The sequence below is a fragment of the Madurella fahalii genome, assembly GCF_045866475.1.
Source record: "Madurella fahalii IFM 68171 DNA, scaffold_3, whole genome shotgun sequence".
NCBI lineage: Eukaryota > Fungi > Ascomycota > Sordariomycetes > Sordariales > Madurella > Madurella fahalii.
Window position 1 is genome coordinate 2,378,046 of NW_027263973.1, and position 13,474 is coordinate 2,391,519.

General features: G+C 56.9%; 3 protein-coding genes across 3 annotated transcripts; 2 read left to right on the forward strand and 1 right to left on the reverse strand.

Annotated features, from left to right (window-relative positions):
• Positions 1–2,639: 2,639 nt before the first annotated feature.
• Positions 2,640–5,547, forward strand: MFIFM68171_06162 (Altered inheritance of mitochondria protein 21; the record flags this gene model as incomplete). The annotated part of the gene is made up of 2 exons (XM_071061582.1): positions 2,640–3,555; positions 3,614–5,547. 2 exons carry the CDS (start codon positions 2,640–2,642, stop codon positions 5,545–5,547), a joined length of 2,850 nt encoding a protein of 949 aa, XP_070917683.1.
• A 2,258-nt stretch (positions 5,548–7,805) lies between these two features.
• On the reverse strand, positions 7,806–11,751 carry MFIFM68171_06163 (Trafficking protein particle complex subunit 11; the record flags this gene model as incomplete). Its single annotated transcript, XM_071061583.1, has 4 exons — positions 7,806–7,981; positions 8,042–9,802; positions 9,879–11,430; positions 11,485–11,751. 4 exons carry the CDS (start codon positions 11,749–11,751, stop codon positions 7,806–7,808), a joined length of 3,756 nt encoding a protein of 1,251 aa, XP_070917684.1.
• Positions 11,752–12,302: 551 nt separating this feature from the next.
• On the forward strand, positions 12,303–13,304 carry MFIFM68171_06164 (Methylesterase 7; the record flags this gene model as incomplete). The annotated part of the gene is made up of 1 exon (XM_071061584.1): positions 12,303–13,304. One exon carries the CDS (start codon positions 12,303–12,305, stop codon positions 13,302–13,304), a length of 1,002 nt encoding a protein of 333 aa, XP_070917685.1.
• Positions 13,305–13,474: the final 170 nt, after the last annotated feature.

Sequence of the window (13,474 nt, forward strand, 5' to 3'; positions counted from 1 at the left end):
CAAAGGGGTTGTGCATTGCCCCTTTTTTTCAGGTCAGTTGATCAGTCCCGATGCGGACAGCCCGACGCAACCAGATGCATCGTGAGCACGAGCAATGTTTGTGACATCAGATGCCGCCGGTGGGAAGGGGCTTAAGGTCCCACCGAGTCCCGACTCCGCAGGATTGCGGCAGTCGTACAGTACCGTACGGGGTAGTTTCTCTTGGTAATAGAGTCACCACGGCTATGCAGTCGCCAGACAAGCGGACCTGCGAAAGCAGGCTCGATCGAGGGGATTGCGTCATACCGCACTGTGCAGTCACAAAGCAGTTGAAATTGCTGAGGCATTTCTTTCGAGGGCTTAGGGAAAACGCGCCTATGTACAGGGGAAGCAAGAGGCAGTTGTCAGACACCGGACAACGCGCTTGGCGGTGTCTGGTATTCCTCTAGGATGGGAGGTCACGGACACGAGACCTGCAAAGGCTCAAGCGCTGCTGGAAGGAAAGGGCGGTCACCACCGCGAGTCCATTGATTAGGTGCTGTGTGGGGCTGTGCGCAATTGGTTGGTGTATGGATGGCAGAACACACCGTATCATGTCGAAGATGCACACACGTGGAGAAAGGGAATGCCGTGAGTGTGGTGTTTGTAGGCTTTCTGGCAACGCAGTACCCTTGGCCGATCAGACCCATGGTGTCTGGCGGTCGGAGCACCGCAATCTGATCTGCCACCCGCAACGGTTCCTTCCCGATACACGAGATCGACCGCTCAAGTTCGAGGGTTGTGGCATCCCGATGCTGTGCTCCTCGGTATCCCGTCAAGCATCGTCTCCTGCTCCCCTTTCGCCGTTCTTTGATGGCCCTAGGCATTCTCGTTTAACCATCATGCACGACGGAAAACTCTGGGGGTCATTCGCATCCGTTTCTCCAATTCCAGAACAACCCATCAGCCAGCTTGGCAGCCCAGTTGCAGCCCGCAGTGGGGATGGTGGGGTAAGCCGAGCCCCTCCGCCCAGGAACCATCCAGATCCAGAAGTACTGTACAGTACAAACCTACACTACTTGAACGGCACTGCCCGGACAAAGGACGGTGTATCGAGTTGGCCTTTGCCGTGCCTAGGGACACGAAGGTCCTCTTCGTTGTCGGCTTGGAAATACCAGCTATGAGCCGTGCCAACAGTCGCTGTCGAGGCGTCATCCTCCGTGGCCGTGGAGCTGAATCGTTTGCGCACCCGAGTACTGTACGGAAACAAAGTGGGCTGCTGGATTTGGAGTCCATGGAGGTGCCCGCTGGTACAGTACATGCTTGTACAGTTACCCAGCCAAGCGACTTCTTGCATCGGAGCACCCACCTTGCTGGCCGGTTGTCACCCGCACGGTGAATTCCACGTCTTGACCATCTGGGAATCCGGGCGAGTCACTGGATCACTCGCTGGTCGGTGTCTTAGCCTGATGGGGTGAGCGAAGCTCACGACACCCCTGTTTAGGCACGGCACGACATTGTGGAATCGAGGGTCGGCAGGATAGTACTCGAGGTGCAGAGTACGCTGCGGCAGCACAGTACGGATATTCGCAGTGACAGGGGCCGGATTCGTAGCTAATGACGAAGAAAGCATTGTCAGCGGTATAAGTGGTCAGGGGTGCCGCCCACTCTTGACGGACTGCCCAGTTTCATCACACTGGACAACCTTGAGAATATTTGATCTCGAGACTCAATTGACGATTAAGGTCTCTTTTTTTTTTCTCTTTCTGTCCTTTCGGCTTTCTCCAGTCTATTTCGCCCACTTGGCTACCTTGCGTACTTGGCCCGTCCAGAGCAAAGCTCTCTCTATTGGTGAGTTTTTAGCATCCCAAGCTGCCCCTCCATTGCCTTCCTCCTGCAAGTGGGACGCCAGAGGCGACTTCAACACCCCAACACCATACTTTGGCAACTCGTCGAGTTTGCTGGCAAAGTGGCCGGCGACTCACCGAACCCCCATCGTGGGCCTATCCCGGCTATTTTGCTGGCTGCAGCTCGGGGAGGCACAAGGGCCGGAGCTGTGCGAGATGCAGCTGTCGTCGCGGGAGGGTGTGAAGAGCCACAGGCTTGCAGCTCGTAGCCTCCCGTGATAGCAACAAAGTTGCAAGCGCTCGTGTAATGGCATTAGCTGGCGATGCATGCCCCTTGGCATCCTCTACGCTATCAGCGGTATCGCACCGCCATATCGTGCCCAACCCCCGGGCCGCCAATCGCTTTGGTTTGGTGCTGGCCCGTTATCTTTCGGTAACATGCTCCGGCTTGACACGTTGTTATCGCGCAGAGGCACAAACGGATGCGACGACGTCTAGTTCGGGAGCGTTGTGCTACCTGGTCCCCCTGGCCTTTGCTCGATATCCTGCCGCGCTGGGCGCGCTTATCTCGCCGTGCTTCTCAAGCTTTCTTTTTCGTCACCGATTGTACTGCCTAGGCTGACCAGACCCAGAGTCGCATTGTTCTAAGTTAGACAAAGCTTCTCAAAGAAGGATTCACACCCACACACCCACACACTGCGGCGCAATCCGCGACAACCCGAGCCCTGCCATCATTCTTTCCGCCTGAACCACGTTGCGACGGCAGGCTCATCCCTTAGGCACCCCCCCCCATATATATATCTGAACTAGGCCACTTCTTGCGAGCCGCCCATCATGTCCACCACAACAGCGCAAGCCCCCGCCATACCTCCGAGACCTCCTAGGAGCCAAGAGAAAACATCAGCTCCCATGGTTCCCCCACGACCTAGCAAGCAGCGCGCCCAGCGATCCATAAGCCCCAACCCCGACCGATTTGCTCCGTCGCCGTTGAACGAGACCACATTCCTCAAGTCGCCCCGGTCACTGCAGCCTGCCGCTCGTAATGGCGACCCCATACCTCGCTCCACATCCGTCGAACTACCCTCGGTGGGCGAGGAGGGCAAGGAATATGCCGGTCTGGCCGAGGAGCTGAGCTCACCTGGCGGGGCGAGTGCCAGCCCCGAACACACACGTACCGTAGCCGAAGACCTCAAGCTCCACGCCCCCAAACCATCCTTACCCGCCGCTAGCGCAAAGCAGCGCGTCATGGCCGTTACCCGGACCGACAGCGAGCGGGCCGCCTCGTTTGGCATCGGAAGGTCCAGCAGCGTCGAGGATTCGACCCCCGCCTTGCCGTCAAACCGCAGCCTCAAGAAGAAGGCTAGCACCGCTAGTCAGCTGTCTACGACCGAGAGCTACATTGATGACGAGCAGGGGATCCCCGAGATTGGCCAGCAGGTGCCCATGTACCCAAATGCCGGTGACGTCCAGGCCCCTTCGCCTTCCCCGGCCACTGTCGAGGGCCCGAAGGGCAGGCACCATGCGCGGAAGACATCGGCGCGCGGCAACCTACCACCTGGCAGCTACGGCCTGCATGGCCACGGCGTTGTGTCACAAGACAAGTTGGATAAGGCCTACTACGAGAAGCACCCAGACCTACTGAAGAAGGAGCACGTGCCTCATCATTATGATCGGCCCAACGACTTCTCCATGAGTAGCGAGGACTTGAATAAGATCGTCAGGGATACGATAACCCACGGTTCTGGTATTGGTAAGCTTGGCGCGACAGTATCTCTCTGGGGACATTGGCTGATTACCGTGTTGCACAGCTGTCAAGGGCTATGTTGGTACCCCCAGCGACCAGGTTGGTTGGCAGGCCCTCGAGGAATCGACATCTCGCGTCGCTTCTCCCGGGCCCACCCCCGAGGCCAAGGATCCGGCCAAGCCAGGTTCCGCGGTTTCGGATTCGGATAAGGAGAGCCGCCGGAGGTCCGGGATGGGGGACGTCATCCACGTCGAGGAGCCCAACCACCGCAGGTCTGTCATGTTTAGCGACTCCGAGTCCGTAAACGCCGACGATGAGGTAGAACGGCCCTACACGGCGCCTATCCTGGCCGATGACGAGGTCGCCAAGGACCCATCGCCGCGCGTCATCTATCCGGCAGTCGAGCCTCCCTTCGAGGTAGAAGAGCCCTCTAGCCGCCCGACGAGCAGGCCCGCGAGCTTGTATAAGGAGACTTCCTTTGAGCTCCGGCCCACTCCTCTAGAGGACGTGGAGGAGTACGAACCGCTATTCCAAGACGACGAGAAGCAGGAAGCGAAGAAACCTGCCAAGGAAGACAAGGCGAAACCCAACCATAAACGGCGGTTCCCGAGCGCCGATATCTGGGAGGATGCGCCGAGCAGCGTTTACTACACGGCCGAGGTCTCCACTCCCGAGTTCTTTGATGAGCAGGAAAAACCATCGCCGGCAGCCGTCTCGCCCCCGAGAGAAGGCGAGACACCGGCGCAGGCCTTTGCCCGTCACCAGGAGGAGCTCGCTGAGAAGGAAGCCCGGGCACACGGACCCGAGGGCTTGATCCCGGCGCGCCACAAGCAGAAGCCTGTCTGGGCCCAGCATCAGCAGCATCTCGCAGCCGAAGCAGGAAAAGCTCGCCCGCCCGCGCAGCAAAGATTCCCCAGCCGTGACGTCTGGGAGGACACCCCTGACAGCTTGAAGCTAGAAACAACCGTCTCCACACCCCAGCAGGACGAGGTATCCTCCCCGGCCGATGCCATCAAGCCTGAAATTCCGGAGCGGCCCCAGAAGTCACCCGCACCCGCCGAGAAACCAGCCATCCCCGAGCGGCCTAGGCTGAGACAAACGTCGGGCGACGACAAGCCTGCCATACCGGAGCGCCCGAAGCCGCAGATCCCGCCCCGCCCCGCCAAGACCGGCCCCACCTCGGGTGGTCAGGAGCCAGCCGAGACTGCGGCACCCCCGCCCCGCCAAAAGCCGGCTGTCCCTGCGCGCCCGATGGGCTCAAAGATTGCGGCGCTGCAGGCGGGCTTCATGAATGACCTTAACAGGCGACTTCAGCTGGGCCCGCAGGCGCCGCCCAAGAGGGAAGAGGCGTCGGCGGAGGACGAGCAGGTCGAGGAGAAGAAGGAAAAGGAGAAGGTGCCGCTGAGCGATGCGCGCAAGGGAAGGGCGAGGGGCCCGCAGAGGAGGGCCCCAACGTCTGCGGCGGCTGCGGCGACTACCGTTGCCGAGAGTAAAACGGCGGAGGAGAAGCCTCGGGCGCAAATGAGCTTTGGGTTTGTGTCGACTGTGTCGGTGTTTGAGATTGATCCTGATGAGGGGATTTTGAGTGTGGGTGGTGTGAGTAGGGAGGAGACGAAGAAGGGGGAGGTGGAGGGAGGGGCTAGGGTTGAGGAGAAGAAGAGTGTTGAGGTAGAGACGGAGGCGAAGGCGGAAGCGGAGGCGGAGGCGGAAGCGGAAGTGGCGGCTGTGGAGAGGAGTGAAAAGGAAAAGGACAAGCTTAAAGACAAAAGTGGGGAGATGGAAGTAGATGTAGAAAGGGGGGAGGCGGTGCAGACTAAGGAGGAACCTGCTCGTCACACCGAGCCGGAGCCGGAGCCGGAAAAGGAGAAGAAGGAAGGAGGGGAAGAAGAGACAAAGTCACTTGCAACTAACATGGCCGGAGAGACGCTGATCGAAGAGCAGGTCAAGACGGATGGGAAACGCCTGACGGTGGAACCGATCAAGGTGGAAGAGCGCTGAGGGCTGCTGATGGACTGAAGCTGGAGCGGAAACGGTTGTGCTAGTCCTACTTTTGTCTCGTCCCTTTTTTGGCTTTACTCTACTTTGCTTCGCCGCAAGTCTCGAATTGCTTCTTTAACCATGAAGTCGCTGCTGCTATCTTGATGGACGACAACGCCTGAGTAGAGTTGGTGATTGTGCTTTAGGTTCAGCGAGCTTGGTATACGCCTTTGTAGGTTTGTTGGAGGCTAATAGGATAGAGCGGGAACAAGAGGATAATAAAGGGGGGTTGTCTGTTTGAAGAGTCTAAACTTGTGGATACTCTTGCTTGGAGTGGTAGGGGCATGGACATTTGGAAAGATCGACTAACTTGCGGTTCGTGATGTTTGCCCGTCGCGCCACCTCCTCATATTATCAAAGATTCTAGTTCCTGGATTCTGGTTTCATTTGGACCTCGTGATTGATTTCCAGTTGACCTCACTCTCGAGACGGACAAGGAAAAGCCCCTTCATAGAATCGACGATCATAGCGCCTAAACTTAGCTCCGTCGCATAAGTTGATGATCCTTCGCAGAGCGCATCCAACTCCAGACCCTTTACTGTGGCGCCGGCTCATCCCAGTAGATCGTAGACTCTTCTGAGCCGTCTGACTGCGAAATTCCAGTCAAACTTAATCCGCGGAGGTTCTGAATGAATCGGTCTGTTTCCTCCCGGACACGTCTCTCGAAGCTGGGTTCCAAGTGAGGTCCATACCGACACTCGACCTTGGTTTCCTTCATCAGATCCATATCGATCGGGTCATGGAAGGCTTCCATACAAAGAGTGGATGGTTTTCAGGATGATCTCCAGGGCTACCGGGTCCCCGTCCGGGAGGGAAATATCTTTGGGTGACTCTGGAGAGAAGTTGTTGCCCTCGTCGTGATGGGAGCTGAACATGGCATCGAAATCCCGAGATACCGTGCGGAGTATGGGGGAGTGCACCCTCATCCGCTTTCCTTCTGGTCCGATGACAAACACTACATCTCCCGAAGGCGCAATGCTGTCGGAAGACGATGATCGGGAGTCTGACGAGCTTCTTAAGACCATTCCTGTGATCCTGACTGGCTTGGACGGGATGATGAGCAAAGGCAGAAACTTACGGACAACAGTCGGTCAGATATTTATCGCAACTCGAGAGACAAGGCTCGGATGAGAAGGAAACTGCTGCACTGCAGCCGACCACCAGCGTGGGTAGCGCGAGATGCCTGCAAGAGTAATATAGCATATCATGATGCATAGCCATTACCGCCACCCCGCTATCCAGCCTTGTGAGAGGAATGGTGGTTATTCCAATCGGTTGAGTGTGTACTGGCGCCCTACGACGAGGTCCAGGTGAACAATTGGAAACCATTGGGGACGATAATATACCAGCAGGGTAAGGGGGGTTCTCTATCTCTCATACTGCTATTGTATATACATGGCGCTGGCAGTAACATCAACGACCCCGGTCAAAGAAGGGTAGTTAATGTATGAGTGATTGTTGACATGATGAGCATCTGGTTGGGTGTTACAGTATCGTCTTAGCAAATGCTACCTCTCCGTAGACCTACTCGCATGGGATATTAAAGATATCTCGTTCGTCCGAGACGTATCTAGATGCTAGACACCTATTGCATAGACCCCGGCTCTTCTTCCACACCTGAACTGGGTAAAGTAGTATCAGATTCGCACATAACATCTACCGAACCCTATATGTGTTTCCGCATTGTACAGGGGCCTTTTTTCATCTACCATGTTCTAGGATGGCTGATTCGTGTTCTGGCGGCGGCGGGTGAGGCGTGGTCGATATTGGCCTACCGTAGGCGTGTACGGTTCGGAATAGTCGCCGGGAGACAACTGAAAGGAGACTTACGGGGAGATCGGTCCGAATAGTGCCATGCTGTCATAACGGCGGTTCGCTGGAGCATCATGAAGGCATCGCAGTGTTAGAGTCTCGGCTAATTTGCAACTTCCTTTGAGAGGTCGCCCTGCTACGCCTTCCCTCCCCACCGAAGCCGGCCTCCACCGCGATACTAGCACCCATACGAATGAATCCACTGAATGTCAAAGGCAACATCGGCGCAATGAGCCCGTCTCAGAGTAGTTCATATCTTCATAACCCAACGGCCAGGTGCCGCCGACCTACGCAATTACATGACGGCCAAATCGCTTGGGTCCGAGCGGCAGCTACATCAAACGCCCCTGACAACCGCTTTCCAACCTCACTAACCCACACAGCCAGGTCCCTTCACATCAGCACCATCACGCCCTCTTCCCCTCCCCTTTATCATCCACCGCCGGGCCGGGCGCCGACGAAGGCACCCAAACCTCGAACCCTTCCCTGTCCCCCCTAACGCCTTCACCTCCGGCAACCACCCTCAACACCTTCTGGAAGTACTTATCCCTGACCACCAACCCAGGCCTGATCCACCTACCCTCTTCCTCCTCCCCCTCCTGGGGGCCTCCCTCTCCGTTCCCACCCGCACCAGCACCACTACTAAATAGCGGCAGTAATCGATACTCAACACTCCTCCTCGAAACAGGCAGCAGGCTCACCGTCGTCAGCTTCGGCCCCGAAAAGGCAAACTGATCACTCGGTTCCATGCTCAGGCCAAATGTCAGGAAGTGGTTCGACCCGTTCTCGATCGTCACCGTCAGCGTCAAGAGTAGCTGGGTAGAAGAAGGGGAGAGTTTGTGGTGGGAGACGGTGGCGAGGACGCGCGGTTCCGTGCCGAAGATGGTGAAGCGCGGGATGGGGAGAGTGGTGGTGTTGGTCGACTTGGGGGATGAGGGGGAGGAGTCTAGGTGGCGCGTCCATCTGATGATGAGGGATATGTCCAGCGGTGCGTGGCTGCGGTCATCAACGGTAGATTTCTGGGCGACTAGGTCGAAGACGGCTTCTTCGATCGTCTTGGGTTGGATGAGCTGGCCCGAGGGAGGGAGGTTGGTGTGTTTAGCCGAGGTGGCGCAGCGGATCGACGACGAACGGGGGTTATGGATGGCGATGTCGATGTCAACTACCCGGAGGGGCTCGGAGGCAAAGGACGCGTAGCGCGTTACCAGGGACCAGGATTGGGAAATGCCTTTGGATGGAGGGAGGGTATCGGTTTCGTCGTCTGGGAGCGCGCTGACGGTCTCGTAGTCGAAGAGGCTTGGCCAGGGGTCGGGGTGCACGCGAGGTAGGAGGTCGTAGTTGGCTTCGAACGGGTTGACGATGTTGAGCTGGAACACGGCGGTTTGTGAAATTGGTGTGCCGGGATTAGTGGAGAGGAAGTAGGTGACTTTGAGCGTCAGGTCGTATCGGCTTGAGCGCTCGATCGCGGGCAGTCGGAGAGCGACGGTGAGAGACTTGGAGCTCGCGATGTTGCCTAGCGGTGCTGCTGATAGCTTGCTCTCTTCGCTGCGGGCACTAGACGAGGTCTGGCTTTCATGACCCGGGATCTCTACTGTGAACGTGGGTGGCTTCTCACCGAACAGCACGACGTCTAGCTTGGCGAGGGCTTCAATGTCCTCACCGTTCTCGACCTCGAACTCGAGGATGACAGGCTCATCTGTATAGTACTGCTCCCTCCATCCCGGGCATTTAACCTCCATCTTTGGCGGCCTGGGTAGGACGCGCACGGTAAGGGGGTGCGGGTGAGGAGAGTGTTTGGTGGCGGTGGCAGATATATGCCAGAGGTTAGCGCTGATGTTCTCCCGGAGTGTCAAGGACTGTTGCAAGTCGAAAGCCTCGGATTCAAAGTTCAAAAGTAGAGAGTTTGCGCGTGTCTCGCCCGGCTCTCGTAGTGGAATCTCCATGTTGAACACGAGCGTGTGACCCGGTATTAATGTCAGGTCGGCGGTTCCGAGGAGAGTGATTCCGTTGCTAGACTCGTCCGGCGCTGTGGGCTCGGGATTGGCGTTGCCATCCGTCTCGCTTACCAGCGGGACAGTAAACACCATGATTCTTCCGGGCCTCTGTTGGGTTTCATGACCGTTTTCCTGGTGCTTTAGAAAGATACTGTTGACACTGCCGCTAAAGCTGACATGGATGCTGCTGAGGGCGACGGGCACTGATCCTGGGTGGGCGTTTGATCTGATGGACAGCTGGCTCGGGACGCTTTGCCCTGCCTTGCCTTCTTCCTCCTTGAAGAGGAAAGACGCAGAGATGAATGGGAGTAACTGCCCGTCGTTGATGGAAACAGAGGGTTTGGACTCTGTATTGACGCCTTCCAGTGATCTTGTGATGTCGTAATGCCAATCGGAGCGCTTTGTAAAGTCTACGCTAGAGTTAACCGGTGTCATCGCGGAGAGGGAACGCATTAGAAAGGTTGGTGAGCAAGATATGAGACATACTTTGTGAGAGTAACTCCCAATCAATTGCTAGCACCAACTCGGCATCACCGACGGCTGCAGCTGCCGCCCTGAGGGACCAGTTCACCTCCTCGACTATTGCGGCCCAGCCCTCGGTCCTGAAAGGGAGGTCTTTCCAGAGAGGACGTAGCAGTTCTACAATATTCTGCCAGTCTTTGGCAAGGGCGAGCTCTCTGGCACACTCTAGAGATACCTCTGCAGCGAAACGGATTTGGCGTCGTTTAAGAAAGTCAGCGCGGGCGCGCATCAAGCGGTCAACGATCATCTGGCCGTGGTTTATGCCTGCATGGTCTAAAGGGTATTCTTCGTAGGGATCGGGACACATATACGTGTCGTAGGTAAAGGCGGATTTTGCAACGTGGGAGGCTGGTGAGGCGCTCGGCGACCTCCTGTCGTCTCTAGGAATCGAGCGAGCGTAGGACCTCCGGGCGTGCAAGTGATTTGCCGCCAGACGGTACCAGTACCCGGTGTGATGGAGTAGCTCCCAGGGTTGTAGCCGCTCTCCCATGACGCTCTTCTCTGGCTGGAGGTATAGCCTGAGAGTCGAAGGGTCGAGCTCGTGGATATCGGCCTTCTCGATGAGATCTGCCATTACGATGGCCCAGCGAGCCTCCCAGGCTTCCCACCCGTAGTTGTTGGTTCCCCTGCCGCGGCGGTCGACAAAGTCAGCTATCCTCTCGCGGTGAAACTGCCAGCGGCGAGCAGCGGCGCTATGCTGCCCATTCCAGAGTAAACATCGAAGACAGCGCACGGCAATGACATCGGCTAGAAACCTGGCCTCGTTCCATCGAGGACTCCAGCTGGGGATAAGCTCCATCAGCTCGGAGCTCAGTAGATTCTCGTACGCCTGCTCGTACGAGCGCAACGCAACGTCCATCTCCAATCGATATTCCGCAAAAATGGCCGACTTGAAATCGTAACGGACGTTCCACCCCGCTAGCGAGAGCGTCTGCGATGTGCCAAACGTCGGCGGCACTGTTGGTTGAGGGGCAACTCCCCTGCCCCTCTTCTTCCGACAATGCCTTCCAAGATCCCGGTAATACTCGATAGACACGGTGTAAAGAGTTGTGAGCATGTTCTCAGCCACACGTTCGAGCCCTTCTTGGGAGTCGCTAGGCGGCACGAGGAACAGCGCCTTTGCATCTAGGCCGCAGCCTTTCCGAATGGTCTCGAGTCGCTCCTGGAGGCCATCGACGGAGGGTGCCCTGTGGTCGCTCAGAAGCGCCACCGCAAGTCGCGTCTTATAACCGGACTGGCTCAGGAGAGCCCTAATGTTGTTCACATCCGTCTTTATCTGGTTGTCACAAAGCGTGGCAAGGGTCGGGTCGGACGAGAGCGTGTAGAAGCAGAGCAGGAGGCTCGGGACAAGGTCCTGATGCTTGCGAATCCATTCCGTATCGACCAGGCCGTCTGGATACAGCGGAGAGATGGGACTCAAGGGCGAGTAGGGAGAGTGCAGCACGGTGGACGCTGGTGGCGACGGAGCTTTGATGCTGTCGGGAAGACGGGCACGGCGCGGGGGCAGGAGTAGCGACTAGATGGGTCGCATCAGAACTGAACATGGCGACTGCATTGGCACGTTACCCACCCTCTCAGCCGTCTTGATCCGGAAGCGGTATTTCCTCGACACATCCCGTCCATTGCAGGGCCACCGCGACGCATCTCGGTCCTGCATGTAGCGCAAGAGAGCACGCGCCTGGTCCGAGTCGAGGGCCGGGAGCTCGGATCGAATGAGGATTGCCTGCTCTTTGAGCGCCGCACTGAGCCCGGGATCGTACGCTGTCCCGGTGCATGTACCCAGAGTGAGGAGAAGGGGAATTGTATGGTCTAGACTGCCGGCTGGATACTCGTCCATTGCGCTGTTCTAAATCTAGCTCCTGACGGGGCTGGGTAGGTTCAGAATGGGATCCCAGATCTGTCTTTGGCTTCGGCCCAGGCCTGCCAATCCGTGCATAAGTCGGTCGAGTTTAAGGTTCGTTGGCACAGCTCGCGCGGCGTCGACAGCAAAACGCAAATTCTCGAGCAGGCAGCTCATACCCGCACTCTGGCGTTTGCATTCGCAACCTTGAGGGGCTGGATTTCGGCTGGAGGCGGGTGGAGCAATAATGTAGTGGGGATTTGGCGGCTGGAGCTACACTAGGGAATCTCTATCCAAGAGCTTATCTTATCGGTTTTCTTGGGGGGACGGGTGGGGAGGCTCGGGTTTTTTTAGCGGGATGGATCCCGCCAGTGGGTGTGTTGCTTATGTACAATACTGTAAAAAACGTTTCCTTTCGCCCTATGTTGGATTTTACCTTTCCTACGTAGTTTCCACTGTGGCATATCTGACTTTTCACAGTACAATACATTACTGCTGCATTTTGCATTGATACAAACAACTTCTGACGGCATCAGTCATCTTCTGGAATGTCTACTTCACCTACGCTCGTCTTCATTCCCGGTTCTTGGCATAAACCTACGTGCTACAATAAGATCACCAAGCTCCTGCAAGAGAACCACAAGCTGAAATGTACCTCGATCACCCTCCCTTCGACGGCTGGGAACCCAGCCGCAACATTCAAAGATGATATCGATGCCGCCCGCGAAGCAATATCCAGTGAAACAAGCCACGGGCACGACGTAGTAGTAATTGCTCACTCCTACGGCGGTATGGTTGGCAACAGTGCTATCCGGGGGTTCACGCAACCGCGAGACGCCGGAGAGAGCAGCTCTACTCCAATGCCAGCCTCGACCCGTGCTCAGGACACAGACCAATCTCAAACTCCAACAGCGGGGCACGTCATCGGCCTCGTCCTCATCGCCTCCGGCTTTACCTTGACGGGAGTTTCCTTTATGGACCCGTTCTTCGGCCGTCCACCTCCCTCCTGGCGCATAAACAACGCGACTGGATATGCTGATCTCGTCACCCCTCCACGCGAGCTATTCTATCACGACTTGCCGGTAGATGAGGCGGACTACTGGGCCTCTCAGCTCACTAGCCAGAGTCTCAAAGCATTGTTTGAGGGGGGTGAATTCGCATATGCTGGTTGGATGGACGTGCCTGTGTGGTATATCGGCACCGTCGAGGATCGAGGTTTGCCGGTGGTGATGCAACGGATGCAGGTGGGCATGGCGAGGGCAATGGGTGGTACTGTGGAGCATAGAGAGCTGCAGACGAGCCATTCACCTTTCCTGAGTCGACCGGAGGAGACGGTGGTGATTGTGTTAGAGGCGGTCGAAGTGTTCACAGGAAAGTCGGAGAACGCACCGGCGAGGAGACCACGACACGACGAGATAGCAGTGCCAGAGGCCAGACTCTGGCAGCCCCTTACGTGGTATAAATTTGGGTTGCCACTGGTCGTTGGCCGCATACTGGGTAGGTGTATTCTCATCTTTAGGTGGGGCAGGAGGCTGTGGAGCTCCAGCTAGTATTGAGCCGAGTTAACGAGCTAAATCAATTACAATGTACTGTACAATATCATACGGAAATCAAAATTACAGGACTGTACAACGCTCTAGCCACAGCGCTCACACTAGCCACCCCACTAGCCACCCCACTAGCCGCACCTGAATTGAAGAAGGCTGTGTCCCGTCCCAGG